General features: G+C 55.1%; 1 protein-coding gene across 2 annotated transcripts in view; it reads right to left on the bottom strand.

The window, feature by feature from the left end:
- The window catches only part of SYNJ2 (synaptojanin 2), an 86,464-nt gene that overhangs the window by 27,008 nt on the left and 42,303 nt on the right, over nt 1-17,153 (bottom strand). For both annotated transcript variants that reach the window (XM_069487487.1, XM_069487488.1), the window contains exons 5-10: nt 15,905-15,988; nt 7,935-7,996; nt 4,791-4,887; nt 2,467-2,639; nt 846-927; nt 16-165 (exon numbers count right to left, since the gene is read on the bottom strand). In XM_069487487.1, coding sequence (XP_069343588.1) covers nt 16-165; nt 846-927; nt 2,467-2,639; nt 4,791-4,887; nt 7,935-7,996; nt 15,905-15,988 — 648 coding nt within the window. The remainder of the gene's footprint in view (nt 1-15; nt 166-845; nt 928-2,466; nt 2,640-4,790; nt 4,888-7,934; nt 7,997-15,904; nt 15,989-17,153) is intronic.

The following is a 17,153-nucleotide window of genomic DNA, read 5'->3' as shown; positions in this document are numbered from 1 at the left end:
TGGGCGGGCCCCTACCTTGGCCTTCCCCTCCAGGGCCCTGCTGCCTGTGAACACTTTGCTCAGGCTGTGCCCGTTCAGAGACCACATGGCTCTGAAGGACTCCACGAAGCGGTCAACGATGGGTTTTGAACTCAGCCCCAGGCTCTTGAGCTGCAGGTGAAGGACCTGGGGCAGAAGTAACAGACAGTTGTCACTGACGTCTCCCAGGGAGCCCCCACCAGGTGTCATGCCAGAAAGTCCCTTTTTCAGCAGAGCCTGGATGACTACGCACACCTCCCGAGGAGGAGGAGCTCACCCAGCAGAGAAAGTGGCTTCCCGCCACAGCTCACGCCAACTTTGCTTAGTGTTCCCCAGCCCCTCCCCTCTGACCCCCTTCCGCCCCCGCCACCAGGGGCTGGACAGCAAACAGTGGTGGACAGTGGGTGGCGCTGACATGCCCCGAGTTCCAGCCAGGAGAGGTCAACCAGGCAGCTGGGACAGACTCGGGTCTCCTCCCCAGCTTCAAATGCAGCCTCATCCAGCGGCCTCACGTTGCCCTTGCCCAGCGGTGCACCCATAACAATGATCACACGAAACTACTGGTTCCTCCAGGGGCACCTGGAGCCTTTGGGCACCATGTCTGGGATGCGTTGCATAAAGGGTATGAGAAAGTGTGCCCAAGACAAAGGAGAGGCAGTGGTGGCACCAGCAAGCCAGCCACCCAGGGAACGCCTCTCCAAATGCCCCAGCACATCCCTGTCCACCTTGCCCACAGTTAGAAGGTCATCCTGTATTGCCACCCTCCTCTTGCTGCTGAAGGCACAGGACACGGTACAGATGGCCCAAGAGGCCAGGCAGGGACACACCTCCAGCGCAATGAAGCTCTGCACGGTGTTGGTTCGGTCCAAGCAGTCAAGACAGTTCATCCGCACAGTACCCTTCTGGAAACTTAGGACAAGAAGAAGAAATGTAAACAGTTACAAGTTGCGTGCGAAGTAGCAATTGCCGTAGCACAGCAACCTATGCCTGACCCTCACTCCCAAGGAGACTTGTTCCAAGAGGGAACCCCTCACCTCCTCCCTAGCGGCCCCCAGGAACCCCAGTCCTGATGGGTCTCAGCACTACTGGATGGGCAGGCAGAGGCCAGCACACACTCTCAGCAGCCTGCACATCTGGGTCATCGTAAGGATAGTGGCTCCTGTCATTCACAGCAATTATGTTCTGTAAAGTTGCGCGAACACTGAATTAGCCAGCACGGAAGCATGGCTCCTAGAGGAAATACAGGGTCAGGTTCCTGTGAGCCTCCGGTCACAGTTTCACCAATTGATCAATACATGACCTCGTTCTACGTGTTTCTGTATAAAGACGTATTATTAAATAAACACGTTCATTGTCACACCTGCAACACCGTGACGCAGGCCCACACAGAGCTCCTTGGACGGGTTTTCCCCAGGAGGCCTGTGGCCGCCTGCCTGTGCGTGGCGGTGCCGGATAGCACCTCTGCACGGTGCCTGGGGCCATTTTAAACTGTGAAATAGCCAACACACACCGCGAAAATGTGGAAACATGACGCTAAATCACGAAGAGGACATTTGCGTACAGTATGAGAGCTGAAACGAGACGGCAGAGCGTTGCCTCGTTTGACCTCAGCCCGGAATGTGCACACGTGGCAACTCCGATTTTTCACCGTTCTCAGGCCGGGCGCAGTGGCTCACGCCTGTAACCCCAGCACTCTGGGTGGCCCAGGCAGGAGGATCACTTGAGGCCAGAGTTTGAGACCAGCCTCATCCAGAGTGAGCCCATCTCCACAAAAAATAGAAAAATTAGCCTGGTGTCGTGGTGAGCACCCGCAGTCCCAGCTACTCAGGAGGCTGAGGCAGGAGGATCGCTTGAGCCTAGGAATTTGAGGCTGCTGTAAGCTAGGCTGACGCCACTGCACTCCAGCATGGGAGACAGAGCAAGACTGTGCCTAAAAAAAAAAAACAACCTTTTTTTTCACTGCTCTACATGTCTGTGAATGTCCTTGAAAGTGCTATGTTGATTTGGGGGTTACAAATAAGCTTTAGTGAGTGGGTGAATTAAAAAATACGAGCACCTGCTACAGATGGCTTGAGGGCACTGGACTTCCTTTTCCTCCTTGGCTCTGACCAGGGCCGTCCACACCCCCGTTTCCTCGGGCCACGTGGGTCTATCCAGCTGTCTGCTTACGACCAGTAACAGCATCCCCCACCTCGCACAAGTCTGCGTCACAGTGTGGCACTCCACATTGTAACCACTCCCTTTATTAGTACATCTCTTTTGCTAGGAAACCATGTCTTCCCACCTACTCACAAAATCCGAAAGCAGGTCTGTGAGGCCAGGGAGAGGACAAGACTGGAACCCCAGGTGCCAGCATCACCGAGCCTGTGACCCAGGACGCTCTGCACAGGGTGGCTAAGCAGTGAGGGAAGGGGGCCCTCCGTGACGGGGCACCCGGGCGACACTCACCGTGGACTTACATTCTCGCCCCTCGCGAACACGTCCAGGTCCTCCCAGTGCAGCTGCAACTGGGGCCTCAGCAGGTTCTCCAATTTCTCGAGCTTCCCGCCTTTGGCAAACTGATGGAAGTCAAAGTTTATCATAGGCGTGTCGCTGGCGTGGCAAGAAGCCCAGAGCAACTTCTGAAAAGGGAGAGGGGAGGGTGGTGAGGGGAACGGAAGGAAGGGAGGAGGGTGCCCACCGTGCAGCTAACCACAGCCACTCACTAGAGCGCGCGGTTTAGCTCGAAAGCTTACAGGGGACCAGGCTGTGGACCTGTCCTGACCCTGAGAGGGAACCCCAGGACAAAGGCCTGGGGGGACGAAACCCATAGGGACAGCTTGCCTGCACAAGGGCAGTGGGTCCCCCTTGGGCAAAAGGAGCCAGAGCAGCTGCGGCTCCCTGGGGACATCACACTCCTGCAGAGTCTCCGGAGGGCACAGGTGAGGGGAGGTCACTTTGTTCTCCTTGTAGCCTGAGCGCCCCAGGCCCTCAGGGACAGTGGCACTGCAGGCTGCGGAGCTCATAATCCAGCTCACTGTTGCCCTGGTAACCAGCCAGCCCATCCTGACAAGCACAAGCTCCGTGTGTGTGTGTGTGTGTGTGTGTGTGTGTGTGTGTGTAGGGGGGCCCTGAGTGGCCAAGTCCCCAGGCTGGGAGACTTGGGGGGACATGAAACCCAGTGCAACTTCAGGGTGGGGAAGACGGTGGCCTGGGAGCTGGAGTGAAGGGGGCGCCGTGGGTGGCACAGCACAGGCTGCTGATGGCGCCACCATGCTCTAGAGCCTTCTGCACGAGGCTTCCCTGGCCAGGCAGCTTCTCAGCTTCCCCACCACAGCCCGGGGTAAAGAACATACTGGCCGCCTTCCCAGACCACCCTCCTGCACCCAGGCCACGTGGCTTCACCTCAGGTCGGTCCAGCATTTGCCCAGCCAGAGGTTCTAATGACACTGAAGGACTAGGAGGACTTTGGGTCATCCGGCCTGGCACAGCTCACAGTGCCCATCCCCCACAAGCCACAGTGTAAATGGAGGCACAGTTGCCATTGCCAGGAAACGCCTGCTGTGACAAGGACGCTGGCCGACCTGCACAGCGCGCCCAGTGGCTCAGTGCCGTGCACGGCGGAGCGGGTGCCGTCCAGCAAGACCAACAGCGCCAGCCCAAGCAGGCAGCGCTGACAAGGCCGAGGGACGCCAGGCAGGGCAGGTGTCCAGCCAGGCCGCCGCCCCTTCCCTACCTGCCCAGCCACCTGCCCGCCCCACCTGTGCCCCAAGGTGGCCACCATCTCCCACGCCTCTGGTCACAGTGCCAGGGCACCTACCTCCACCAGCTGACGGGAGGGGCCAAGGCCACCCTGTCCCCAAAACTCAACGCATAGAGGGCAAAGAGATGTGGGGTTCTTCCTTTTTTTGGCTTGCATTTTTTTTTCTTCTTTCTCAAAATAAGCAGCCAGCATCGCTGCCAAGACGGGTGGGAAGGGAGATGCTTCTGGAGCTTGTCGCTAATAGCAACAAACCAAACAGGAAAAGCAGGTCTGGCCAAATACAACTGGCGGCCAGAAAGTCCCCGCTCCAAGCCTGTAGGTTTTCTCAGCAGAGGGAAATGAGCCCAGCTGGACTGGCTTCAGCCAGCCAGGGGTCAGGGGTCGGCCACAGAGGTCAGCCCTCACTCCCTGCTGAGGTGACTTCGAGCCTTGCCTGTAAGGGGCTTCCCTGAGCCTCAAACAACCAGAGCTTTTCTCCTTCAGGCAGGAGACGTGGGAGGCTGGGAAAGGAACGAGGAGCAGCCACAGCTCGTTCTGGAACGTCTTGTGACACAGCGGCAGGCCAGGGAGAGCGGGCGGCTGCATCACCTGCTCCCCCACTCCTGGCCTGGCCGGCCTCTCCCCACCTGCCCGACAGCCCCAGGGAGCCCAGCAGCCGCCTTGTAAGAGCCAGCGGGGAAGCCACGTGAGCTCGGCTCTGACTCAAGCTCTGAGGCCGTGACCTGCAGGGCTACCCTGGAGTGGGGCTGAGCTGCCAGGAGGAAAGAGGCCACTTGCCCCTGCTGGACTGGGAGGGACTCTTGGAGAGACCGTTAGCCCGCAGTGCCCCACGGGGAGCCCAGGGGCAGCTGGGGACGGAGATGCTCTGACTTGGAGCCCTCCTCCCTACCATCAGCTTGTAGAAACGAAGCTCACCGCACCATCAGCTCGAGTCACCAAGTGGGGCTGGCCAAGGTCTTCAGTCCCCGCGGGAGCCGCCTGCCCTCACCACTGCACCAGCCCGAGTGTGCAGGGGCCCCGGGGGCCTTACCTTGAAGGCTCTGTTGAGCACCTCCTCTCCTCCTCTGCTTCCCAGCAGGTTCACAACCACCTGCTGTCCGTACTGCTCCTTCAGAAGTACCATGTGCCTGCAACGGCAGTGGGGCAGCGGTGACGCGGGCAGGGCGCAGATGGCTGCCCCGTCCTGCCCTCGAGGGAAGAGGGCCAGAAGGGGCTGTGTTTTCTCGGTGCCAGAGGCCCAGGGCCAGCCAGCTCCCGTGACCCTAAGTGTGGAAAGGGAGCCTGGGGCTGCAGGGGACACTCCCTCCCAGCCGCCATGTCGCTGGCTAGTGTAGACCTCCACTCAAGTCTGGCATCAGAGAAGACGTGCAGCACCTTCTACAAAGTACCGCCATTGGCTCCAGAACAGCTAACCTGACCTTTCACAAATAGAGTCTTATAAATGCAACGTGCACGTGTGTGCAATTAACCTCTTATCTCGCTTCATACCCGTCTTTCTCAAAACTAGACAAACTGGTGGGAGAGCTCCCCACCTCGGCATCCAGTTTTCCCTCTAAGTGCTGCATGTCATTACGCATGAAGCCACAGCACGGCTTATCAGAAACCAGGCCACGTCTGATCATCTGTCTGGTTCCTGCACCTGCTTCTCAACTGGTTCCAAATCCCAGGCTGGAAGAGAACCAGTATTTACTCAGTATTACTCGTTATTTACTCATTATTACTCTATATTACTCATTATTACTCCATCCTACCACCAACCCCGAACTCCCCTGATCCAGTTATTCATCCTCTCTGAGCTCCTTCCTTTATCCGTATGGCGAGACTGCTCCCCTTCTGCAGGGAATGGCCCTGAGGACTGAAAGGGGCGAGCGAAAGTGACAATGACAGTGCTCGGCGCGTGGGAGCTATATTTCTTTCCTTTTCTCTAATGTAAAAATACGATAACAGACTTGTTACTGATAAACTGAAAGACTCCTTTCGCTGTCCAGGGCGTAAGGGAGGTCCTGGCACCCACACCAAGGTCAGTGCCGCACAGCCTTGCCGCTGGCCTGGGTGGCGCTGCGCGTTCAGGCCTTTTGTTCATCCCTCTGACCCTCGGGGAGGGACAAAAGCCAAACACACTCTGACGCGCACACCAAGGCTCCAGACACAGCAGCCCTGGCAGGCGCGAGGGTGACGGAGAACAGCTTCACTGTGCCGTGAAGGGAGACCCAGGCAGCGTCTGTGAACGGTGACTCATCACCACGCTGAGATGGCAAGACCCTGCCTGAGCAGCTGCAGCCAAAGGCCTGCTCCAAACAGCCCTCGGACACAAAGAACGACAAGAGACAGCCTCCACCGAGGGCACCCATGCAGCCCCGGCAAAGGAAACTGAGCGTCCTCCGGGTAGGAAAACTGTCCATGGAAAGGAGTTTTTGGAGGAAAGAAGGGATTTACTCTAGACCAATGCATCAAAGAACCGGAAGAACTTGAGAGCGCAGCGAAGGCCAGAGAGGAGGACTTGGAAGCAGAGAGCATGTGCCAGTCCAGGGATGCCTGGCCGTGCTGGGGGCCGTCACAGCGTCCCCGTCCCCAGACGGATGTGCCACCTCATTTCTACATGCTACTCTAGAATCTAGCACAGTCAGCACTTCATATGAAAGTGGCAGCTCCTGCAAGGGAACGTGTGGGCACACGATGCCAATCAAACGCTGTGGTCAAACAGCACAGAGAGGAGCTTCCTGTAAGCCAACACTGCAAACAGGAGCTGCCCGCGAAAGGACGTACGTTCCAGCAAGGCGTCCCAGGCCCTGCAGAAGAGACCTAAGTTCACCCCTAGACCTGGGGACGCTGTCCAAGGGCAAGGCAGCCTCTGGGGTGCTTGTGGGAAGACAAAGCTCCCGTTCTCTCGGGTAGCGGCATCACACCTTGCACTCCCAGGATGCTAAAAGGTCTTCAGTCTTGTAAATGTGCTTACACTATATGAGTGTATTTTTTTTTTTTTGAAGTTCACAAACACATGAGGGTTTCTGAAATAAGCCTGGGCATAACCCTTTTCTCTTGTTTTGGGTCAGCTTCAGGGAGAATTTCATTTTTAGTTATATATTTACTATTCCCTAAAACATTTAGAACTACGTATGTACAATGCTTAGGACATACCAATAATGTTCTGGAAAAAGGCAATAGCATTTTTATCACTATATTATACATCTCTTTATAGTAAAACCCATTATTTGTAACATTTTTTGGTAACATGCGAATTAGGCAGTCACAGCTGGGCTCACATTACCAGTGTTATGTTCAACAGAAGAACATGCAAGCAAATTTACAGTCCAAATAAAGCTTCAGTCGAATGACAAAAGACATTTTCAAAATTAATTTTTCTTTTTTTTTTTTTTTAAGAGATAGGATCTTACAATGTCGCCCAGGCTGGTCTCCAAGTCCTGGCCTCAAGCCATGCCCCAAGTAGCTAGGACTATAGGTGTGTGCCACCATGCCTGGCTAAAAAATTGTTTTGGAGAATTTTTGTTATATTCACTAAGATAATTTTAAAAATTAGTATTTAGATTAAAAAAGTAAATATTTTAAGAAGCTATTAACTATTTCAAGTACATACTACAAACAGTTCAGCTTAGCAATGGTGTAAGCAAGCTGCAAAACAGTAAGTGTATTACGATCCAATTTGTGTTTTAAAAAACATGTATGTATGTACCAAAATTTTTTCTGGAATAATATGTAAAAAACTAACAATAGTACAATCTCTAAGAGTGGGAACTGGAGTTAGGATACTTTTATTTTTCACTTTATACCTCTCTATACTATTTAAAACCTGGGAATCTATTACCTTTACAAAACAAAAACACACAGCTATAAATATTCTATAATTTAGGTTATCCCTTACTAACCAAGGCAAATGGATGAAGTTCCATTATAAGAAGTAACTGATAAGATAAAATAATTGCCAAGTGCTACCTGAACACTGATTGATTAACCTTCAGGAAACCTGAGAACGAGTGAAAATTCCATTTTGCAAACTCCCTTCCTGCACAAAGGACCAAAGTAAAAGGCAGATTGAGGTTCAGGGTTTGGGGCGTTTCCCTTCCTGCCACACCCTGTCCCCTGCGCCACTGTCTGCTGGGAGGAAGACTCCTGAGGACACGGACGACAGGCTCGGGCAGTGTCAGACAACCCCTACCTGTCGAAAGCAGGGGCGCTGGCTTCCAGGCCTCTGTGCAGTCTCAGATGGTGGGAGCCGACCTACAGCAAAGAGAGGTGACAACAGTGAGTCTCCCTGCCGTGCACACGGAGACAGCAATGGCTTTCTCATTCTCCTCGCTGCCAGCCAGGCCACTGTGGCAGCCACTCGGCCACCTCCATGGCCCCTTCACAGCTCAGGAAGGCTGGGCTCCCCGGACTCTGCAAACAGTGCTCTGAGCTCTGCCCAGTCCCAACTGCAGCAGGACCACGTCAGCTGGAATTCTTCTACAGACAGAAGAGAAGTTCCAGGGTAGGACCATGAGGCCGATGTCAGACCCCCAAATTCCCACTGCAGAGGTCAGTCAAGCCAACTAGGGAGACAGAAACTGCTTCCCGGCCTCCTCTACTCCTTCAAGGACCTCAATTTTCCCCCCAATCTGAGATATCCTGATGATCTAATTTGCCTTATTATTTAGAGCTATTTATTTAATGCTCAATTTAGTCACTGAAGCCAGCTTGTAGGGGCTTTCACTGGCCAAATCAGGGACAATTTGAGCATCAAACTATAATAAGAACAAGAATGGATTATAACCTGATGAATAAAATAGGAATCCAGAAATCTATACTGATGATAGTTGGATGGATGGATGACTGGGTGGATAGAATGGATGACTAGATGGATGGATGGATGAGTGGACGGAGAGAATGGTTGTTTGGGTGGATGGATGGATGCTATGGATGGGTGGGTGGGTAGGTGGATGGACAGATGGGTGGATGGATGGGTGGGTGAGTGGGCAGGTAGGTGGATGGGCGTGCGGGTGGATAAGCGGGGAAGAAGGGAGGGCTCTTCCTTATATTAGAATACCAACTGATAAATGTGCAGGAAGTAGTGGAAAATCACCATTTTACAACTGTCATAGTAAAGACTAGCTCAGCAGAACTCATCCATTGATGATAAATCTTAAGAGAAAGTTTGATGAGAAGATGCTAGCATGGGCTAGAAGTGTCTCCCATAGATTGCTCATTAGCTGAAAGGGAAAACACATTAACTGTAAGTGGATAATGTGAATAGCACCTCGACTGGGTGACCGAAATCAACATCACTAATGAGAGGCAGAGGGACACCGTGTGCCTCCAGAAGGGGTGCCCTGCAAAGGACATGGTGTCACTTGGGTACCATTCTGCCCAGGGATCCATACGCTGAATCTGATCACAGTGAAACCCCAGGAAACCCCAAAAGGGGGGACTCTCAATTTAAAGAAAAATAAGGCCTACATTCTCCAAAAATGTCGATGCCATGAAGGACGGAAAGGCTGGGGAACAGATCGAGACTAAAGAAGACTAGAGACGTGACAAGTAAATGCAGATGTGACGCTGGATGACAGGGATGTTGCAAAGGATGTTACTGAGACAACTGCTCAGCCTGGCATATGGACGGCAGACTAAAGCACGGTGTCAGCGTGGCACTCCACGCGTGCACCTGCGCCATGCTGACATGAGACAGCGTGTTCTGCACTCACGTGAAGGGACACGGTGTATGCCACCTACTCTCCGGTGGTTCGGAAGATAAATAATAGCATGTACAGTACGTGTGCGACACAAGGTTACAATGTCGTGAAGGACATATGGGAGCTCTCCCTTCTGCTCTCACGACTTTCCCGGAGCTCTGAAATTATTTCAAGAAAAAAGTTTTTATAAATGTACGGCTTGGTCTTGCTTGCGTTTGAGTGTTGTGAAAGCGATGTCACTGGAGTCACCCATATTATTGGATGTAGCTGTTACCGAGTATGTATCACATATCATTACACAACTCAGCACCGCGGGTGATGCATCTATCCCATTTCAGACTTGAGGGAAGTATCATCTACAGAACCGGTTTCTCAGCATCAGATTTAGACATTTTCTACATAAATGATTCGACAAAGACCCAAATCCCTTGTGGCCCTAAGACACGCCGGTCACGAGTCAGTAAAAGGAGGCATCTCAGCTGTTAGCTGACGGGGTTCCTGAGAGAGGCTCAGCCCAGCACCGAGTGACTGAGCACACCCGAGCCACGGGGTCCCGTGGACAGACAGGAAGGAGACGGGGACGCTGAGTCCCCCACCTGGGATCGTTACCACCCAACCAGGATCACCCAGGAAGGACCCGACACTCGCAGTTTCTAACTAGTCTGCATAACGCGTGCAAATTGATTTGACGGAAACTGCGCGCTGAAGTACTGGGCCCGAGCAGCACGACAGGGCAAGGGGAGGCATCTCCCTATTGTGTGCTCCCCTCAAGCACAGCAGTGTGGCTCGGGGAATGTGGGGAGCAGACGGGGGTGGGGCCAGGAGCAGCAGGGAACAGCAGGAGAAGGCACAGCCCAGACCAGAGCTGAGCACGACTCTCCAAGGCCTCTGGCCTGTCTCTCATCCTGGACTTAGACACCCCCCTTCCATGTGACAGGCCAGGCCCGAATGTCATAGGCACGGTCACGTCCCCACCACGGCCAGTCCCACATCACAGCTGACAACAAACCTTTCCACCTGGGAACACCAAAAAGTCAAAGGCACCACCCCCAGGTGAATGACCAGGGCAGGAAATGGGCAGAAATGATCTGTCTGTCTAGACCAGTGGTTCTCAAAGTGTGGTCCCTGGACACCCTCTGCGTGCCTGTTAGACATGCAAAGTCTCGAGCCCGCCGCAGATCTGCTGACCCAGACTCTCTGGTGCACACACACTAAAGTTTGAGCAGCGCTGGTTTTGACTCATTTCTTGCCTCCCTGCGTTCCCTTTCTGCTCAGGTTGCAAACGCCTGGGAAGGGGTAGAAGGTGCGGCAGGGAGACGCAGCTCCCGGGCCACGTCCACACACGCAGAGCCGCAGGGGACCCCCCGACCAGGCCCAGCCCGAACAGCTGCTTCCTCTGGCCTCGGGCTGGGTCCCTCCATCTCCTAAAGTGGACGGGGCCACGGGCAGAAGTGGAGGGGCCGGGGCCCCACGTTCTCCCAGGAGGCCGCCCTCCCCCATCACCGCGCGTATCTGTTTAGTCTGGATTCCTTAGGCCTCATGTCCTTCCTCCACCTCCACCCTGCTCCACCACGGACCACATCTCCCTCCTCTGGTGTCACTTAGTCCTGAGGTCTCGGTGTCAGAAGCCCCAGGAAGGAGCTGCAGTTGGGGGCAGAAGCCACCACTGCTGCTGGCCGGCCCACAGCAGCTGACTGCCACTGCTTTTTTTAGCTTCTCCTCCTCCTCCTTCACCTTGTCCTCCTCTCTGGCTAAAGGACTCCTGTCTGGCCCCTGCAGTCATTAGTTCAATCCTATCGACAGAGACCGAGTTTACGGGAGTCGGCCATCGGAACAGCAAGGCCTCGAGAACTCCTGGCCGTGAGTCCCAGCAGAGTTGCCGTTAGCACCTGACAGGGCCCCTCTCCCCTGCACCCCTGCTCCTACCCTACCGAAGGCCGCCAGCAAATCTCATCCACAGCAGCCGCCATCCGGCGTCCGTCCCTGCAGTCTTCCCCCGTGGAACAGAACCGTCAGACCTACGTCTGAACCCAGCACCCACCCTGCAGCCCTCCAGTGCAGCGTCCAGTGTGTGCCGGAGCCAGCTCACAGGCCAACTGCACACGCGGCTCTCCCCAGCTTCAGGTTCAGTGACGCAGTGACGTCGAGCTGGTGAGGGTGGCTGTGATGGGTGCTTACGCCACAGCAATGCACAAATGCTGCAAGTCCAAGTGCCGGCACCCAGTCCGACCCCAGTAAAACTGGTTCACCAGCATCTCACTTTCCTGCACACTGGGGTCATCTAGGAGCCTTCAAAAGGACTGCTGCCCGGCTCCCAGGCCCCCGACACTGTGACTTGATTGCACAGTAGAGAGCTGCCTGTCAGGACAGTTCAAGGCTCCGTGGGTGATTCTAATGTGCAGCCAAGTTTGGCGCCACTGCTATCGTGGCTCCTGGGATGGAATGTGGGCTCCTCAGTGTAACACCCACCACTGTCTTGACCTGGCCGCTGCCTCCCTCCCCCCTCCCCCGTGGCTGCGCCCCCATGCCTGGGCTCCAAGCAGCTGCCCCGGTGCTGCTCTCCGGGTTTGCCGCGGTCCCAGGCTCACGGCATCTGCACCTGCCGTTCCCTCCGCAAGGCCAGGCTGGCTTCCCTGCCTGAGTGATTCCTCCCATCCCTCCCGGTCAGTCAGGACAGGAATCCGGAGGATGCCTTCTGGACCCCGGAGCAGCCACCCCACCGCCCTCAGCCCGGGAGGGCCACCCTCCGAGGGGTCTCAGCCTTACTCTGGTCACGGCTCCAATCACACCACACTGACACGTCCCTGCTCCGTGAAGGCCCCCTGGGGCCCCCACACGCCCAGCAGATGCGCAGTGGGTGCCTGTGGGATGAATACGTGGCTCGATCTGGGGCTGCTAATCTGTGAGAGACAGTGGACGGAACAGCCTAGGAAATCGTCCTTGTGCGCCACATGTCGCAGTGTGCCCAGGAAGGCTTGGGGGACCCCGACTCCGTGCTCAGGACGCAGAGAGCTGCGCTTTCCCCCCGCGGGGGGAGCTTGTCTCCCAGGTGTCATCCTCTATTCCTGTTATTATCCGTGACAACTACCACTTCTCAGTACTTTTTAGGCTCCAGACTGTGTGCTAAGTGCTCCTACGATCTTTAATCCTATTGCCCTGTGGGCAGGTACTGTTAACCCTGTTTTACAGAAGAGTAAACTAAGGCTTAGCAAAGACAAAAACTCAAAAGTATGCGCTTGCCAGGCTGGGGAGCCAGAATTTGAATTTGAACCCAGGTCTGTGCAGCTTCACAGTTTATTCCCTGCATCGCTAGCACAACCCTCCTCGCCATGAGGTTCTGTCCGTGGTGGCTGCCGGGAAGCTCAGGACAAACGTGAGGCTCCGCCAGGCAGGCACCCAGACCCACGGCACGCGGCGCAGGCTCCGGTTCATCTCCACTAGGGGCATGCGTTGCCTTCACGCCAACCTCTTCACATACTTGTGAAACTGTTACGCTATGAGCCATCTCACATCCTTTGGGGAACAAAGAAAGGTGGAGACACAGTAAGCAGCTCCCGATGGGGCGCTCAGTAAGCAGCTCCCGACGGGGCGCTCAGTAAGCAGCTCCCGACGGGGGGGCGGGGGGTGCAGCAGGCAAGAGGGCCCAGCCCGCTGTGCACCCTCCTCCCGTTGGTTCTGTGACACAAAACTGCAAAACAGACTGAACTCGCCCATGCAAGACACATGTCTGCACATGCGTGTTAAGGGAGGAAGATTCTACGGTGACAAGGGGCGCACAGTCTTCAACCAACACAGGATCATAAACAGGCTCTGTAACTAGCTGTACCAAGGACACGAGTCATTTTAAGGGTAAAATTTCAATGTTGCTATTTGTAAACTACACAACATATTTACGTGGTAAAAATGAAATTGTTAAATGTACACGGTTGGCAGAAAGGGAGTCAGATGTACTGAGGATGCCATTCTGGTGAAACACGCAGACAAATCCTCCCCCAAGGTCCTCCCTGCCTGCCCCACCCCTGAAAGGCTCACGGTTCCCTGGGCAGCCCCTAAGAAGGCACAACTAACTCTGCAACGTAATACGTAAGCTATCCACCCCCAAATTTTTGACCTTTTCCTCTAACCTAAGTGAAGGAGGAAGGGAAAAGGTCAAAATGGAGAAAAACAAGCAGAACCGATCCTCAGGCTCGATACTGACGACAGGTGACCCGAGACCACCACCGCGTACAGCTGCCCTCCTGGTCCCCTCTGAAGATGACTTAATCTCTCTTTGATGGTAGAGGATAAACACGGGTATTAGGCCCAAAGGTTAGCAAATCCTTAATAAGATTAACGAACACTAAAGCCTTTTGAAACTTGTTCTGAAGACACCATGGAGGCTTTGGTGAAGCACAAGTGTTTGGAACCTCAAAGGGTGACACGGCTGCCCACACCCTGCGCCACCCAAGGCCCCCTGCCCCGGTCCCTGCTACATGGAGGCACAGTCGTTCCACGGCATGTCCGGTTGCGTCCGGAGCATCGCAAAGGTCAAGCTGGACACCAAAATTAAATGAAAGAGGGGATGACAGACGAGTATGGCCTTTTAGATAAGGGGGATGAGAACACTGAGAGCCCTAGAAACAGGACGGAAGGTGGCCAACGGCATCAAAGGCCTTAGGGAAGGCAGAGGAGGAGGGGACCCAGGAGACGCCGCCTCTGAGGTCTGAGGGTGAGTCACGTGGGAGGAAGACCAGACCTACTCCCGCCGCCCTGGACACTCCCAGGGTCAGACGGGCCCCGCGGCACAATCTAAGGACAAACTCGCTGACAGTCAGAGCCGTCCCCAGTCGCAGCCCCTGGAAGGAGGACCCTGGAACCGAGGGAGGGAGTGGAGCGGACAACCTTCAAAGATTCTAGAATTTGGGAGAGATCCTATCAGGACCATGCCCCCAAGTTTTGGATTTTTTACAAACTTTATGAGAAACATAACAAGGTCTCCCTGTTTCCTTTCTGTACTAAACTCATTTGACCAATTTTTTCATTCTCCTAAATATAGAGCTCAAGAAGTTTCCAAAGGAAACTTCTGAATCTAAAGAAAATCAAGTTTCAAAACCCCTTTTGGAATGTCCCTAACGGGAAATCTGTAGAGACCCAGAGTAGATTAATGTCGAGTTGGCTAATGGGCGTGGGCTTTTCTGCAGCGATGAAAATGCTCGAAAATAGATTACGGAGACGGTTACCCGGCTCCAATGCACTGAAAGCCACTGAGCTGTAGACTTTCAGTGGGCGAAGCTCATGGTATGTAAGTTTTGTCTCAATAAAGCCGTTTTTCAAAAACACCTTGCTTGGGCATCACTGCTCCAGAGGAATTTCCATGTCAGAACTGTCCCCATGAGTGCTCTCTTGATGCCACCGGCCATCTCGTGCATCTCGGCTGTCCCTTCTTAGAGGAAAGACTGAACGTGGCTAAAGCCCTCTCCTCCCCCCAGAAGCCAGTTCACCCATCTCACTCCACGAGCTGACCCGGTTGCCACCAACGCCATCGGTGTGGCTCGCCGGTGGCCGTGGGGGTAACTCACCCACTGCTGGCCCTGGGGCAGGTCGAGGGCCGTGCTAAGAAGCTGGACCTAAGCTGGGGACTCAGAACCCAGCTGCGTCAAATACCCCGAGGAAGCTGGCAGATGGTGCCACCCTGGGCCCCTTCAGCCACTGGCCGACGACCCACCTGCAGCCCCACGAGAGGCCTCGGTGAGAAGAGCCAGAGACCACACAGGCCCCGGCCTGGAAGCTTCCCGGACGCACCCACGTTCCCTCAGGACAGGGAAGATGACGCAGGGTCAGCGTGGCGGGATGTCCATCCGCTCGGCCCACAGCCCACCTCGCTAGAGAAGCCACCGGGGGAGGCAGCGCGTCATTTCATTGACGGCAGATGTCTTCTTGGGACGTCTTCCCACCCCGCGCTCTGCCCAGGAGACGGAAAGCCAAATCCCCCTGGCACTGGCCGGAGCCTTTTGTGGCCGGCAAGGGGTATTTTTAGAAATCACAGGAAAGCTGCGCAGTCCTCACGTGGCCCCACGACAGGCAGAACCAATGCCAGACCCACCACACGGCCACGGAGGGCCCGCAGCCTTTCTGGAGCAGCTCTCAGAAATGTCCCCAGTACCCAGAACTTAGGGTCCAACTTGAGGTCACTCTACCCAGGCGCACAGCGTGGGTCACCCACTCAGCCGGCGCCACTCCCGAGTGCGCAGTGACCACGCCACAGGCCTGCCGAGCAACAAGCCACAGACCGCGTGCGTGTTTTCTGTACACACACACACACACACACACACGCACGCACACGGCTCAGCTTAGTCCAAACGGGCTGAGGAAAAAGACCAGCAAGGAAGGAACATGTCAAAAGAAAACAAACCACAGCTGTTGAAGAGAAGGGCAGAGTGAATAGTAACACGGGGACAGTTTCCTTTTTTCAATCACCTACCTGAAGCCCTGGCTGCTCCCAAAACAGCGGAACGGAGCCTCTGATCTGGACAAAAGACGACACTCCATCATCCATGTAGATCGTCTGCAGCACAAGGGGACAGAAGGGGAAAGATGTTCCTCAATGAAACCGAATGTCCTGGCTGGTAACGGGATCCGCCGCCTGCGACCCGACACCGGGCAGAGTGAAGGGCAGACAGTGGACTTCGGTGCCCTCTGCTCCTCCGCCGCGGCTGGCGCCGCTCCCTGACCACGGGCTGGCGGCGGGCGGGCACGCTGGCAGCTCACCAGCCTCTGAGGAGGGGTGTGCAGGGGGCCTGAGCCCCTCCAGGCCTGCCGCCTCCCCAGGGTGTGTGGGAGTCCACGCTCCCGGGGCACAAGCTCACCCACCTCCCTGCAGAGCCCAGCAACGCCCCCAACCCGTTTCAGGATCAGAGCCAGAGTGCTCTGGGCTGGAAGTGCGACCTTTCTCAGCCCCCTGCTTATACCCCGTCAGCTGGCTAAGCACCAGAGAGCTACCGGAAACGGCTGAATGAAATAAAGTGAGCAGGCTGTAGCCAAAAGACCGAGCTGACGACACTAGTCAGTCTTGAACTTGACAACACAGGTCAAGACTCAACTTGAACTTGTACTTGGCCCCGGCCCTGCCCCACTGTGTTCTTAAACAGGCCACTCGGTCAACACGCAGCACACAGTTTGCACAGGCTGCCAGTGTGACAGCACCTGCAGAGAAACAAATGACACGCTTTAAAACATGTACCTCCTCCCCCACCCACACACACAGCTATCTCAGAGTGTGCCTGCAGGCCTCCGCTGGTCCCGGAGCCCAAGGGAATTTTAGAAGGACAACCAGTGCCGTCCCGAGCACCAGCAGGGCGAGGCGGTTATCAGATCTCGGCTTTATCTGCGCAACTCTACCCTGGCCTGGCGGGGCGGCCGGGCACCGCAGCGGGGCCTTTCCACTTCTCGGCAGCCTGCTCCATTACCGGGTAGCTTTCCACGCGGGCGAGATCACGCTCAGATCACACATGCATTAGTAATTCCGCAGTGGAGGACTTGAACAGTAGAACCACAGAAATTATGTGAGCCGGGGGAAACACAGGAATTCCTGAGCCTGGTATCCATATTGCTGAGCTGGAATTCTATCCTCAATCTCCTAAGGAAAAATGCGCCAGGTTGAGGACTTGCTGTCTGTTTCCAGGCATCGAGTACCAGGAAAGTTGTTATCCTCCACTGTTCTGCTAATGAAA

The sequence above is a fragment of the Eulemur rufifrons genome, chromosome 15 (assembly GCF_041146395.1).
Source record: "Eulemur rufifrons isolate Redbay chromosome 15, OSU_ERuf_1, whole genome shotgun sequence".
NCBI lineage: Eukaryota > Metazoa > Chordata > Mammalia > Primates > Lemuridae > Eulemur > Eulemur rufifrons.
Note: the sequence above shows the minus strand (reverse complement) of the source record. Positions and strands in the feature narration are given on the sequence as shown.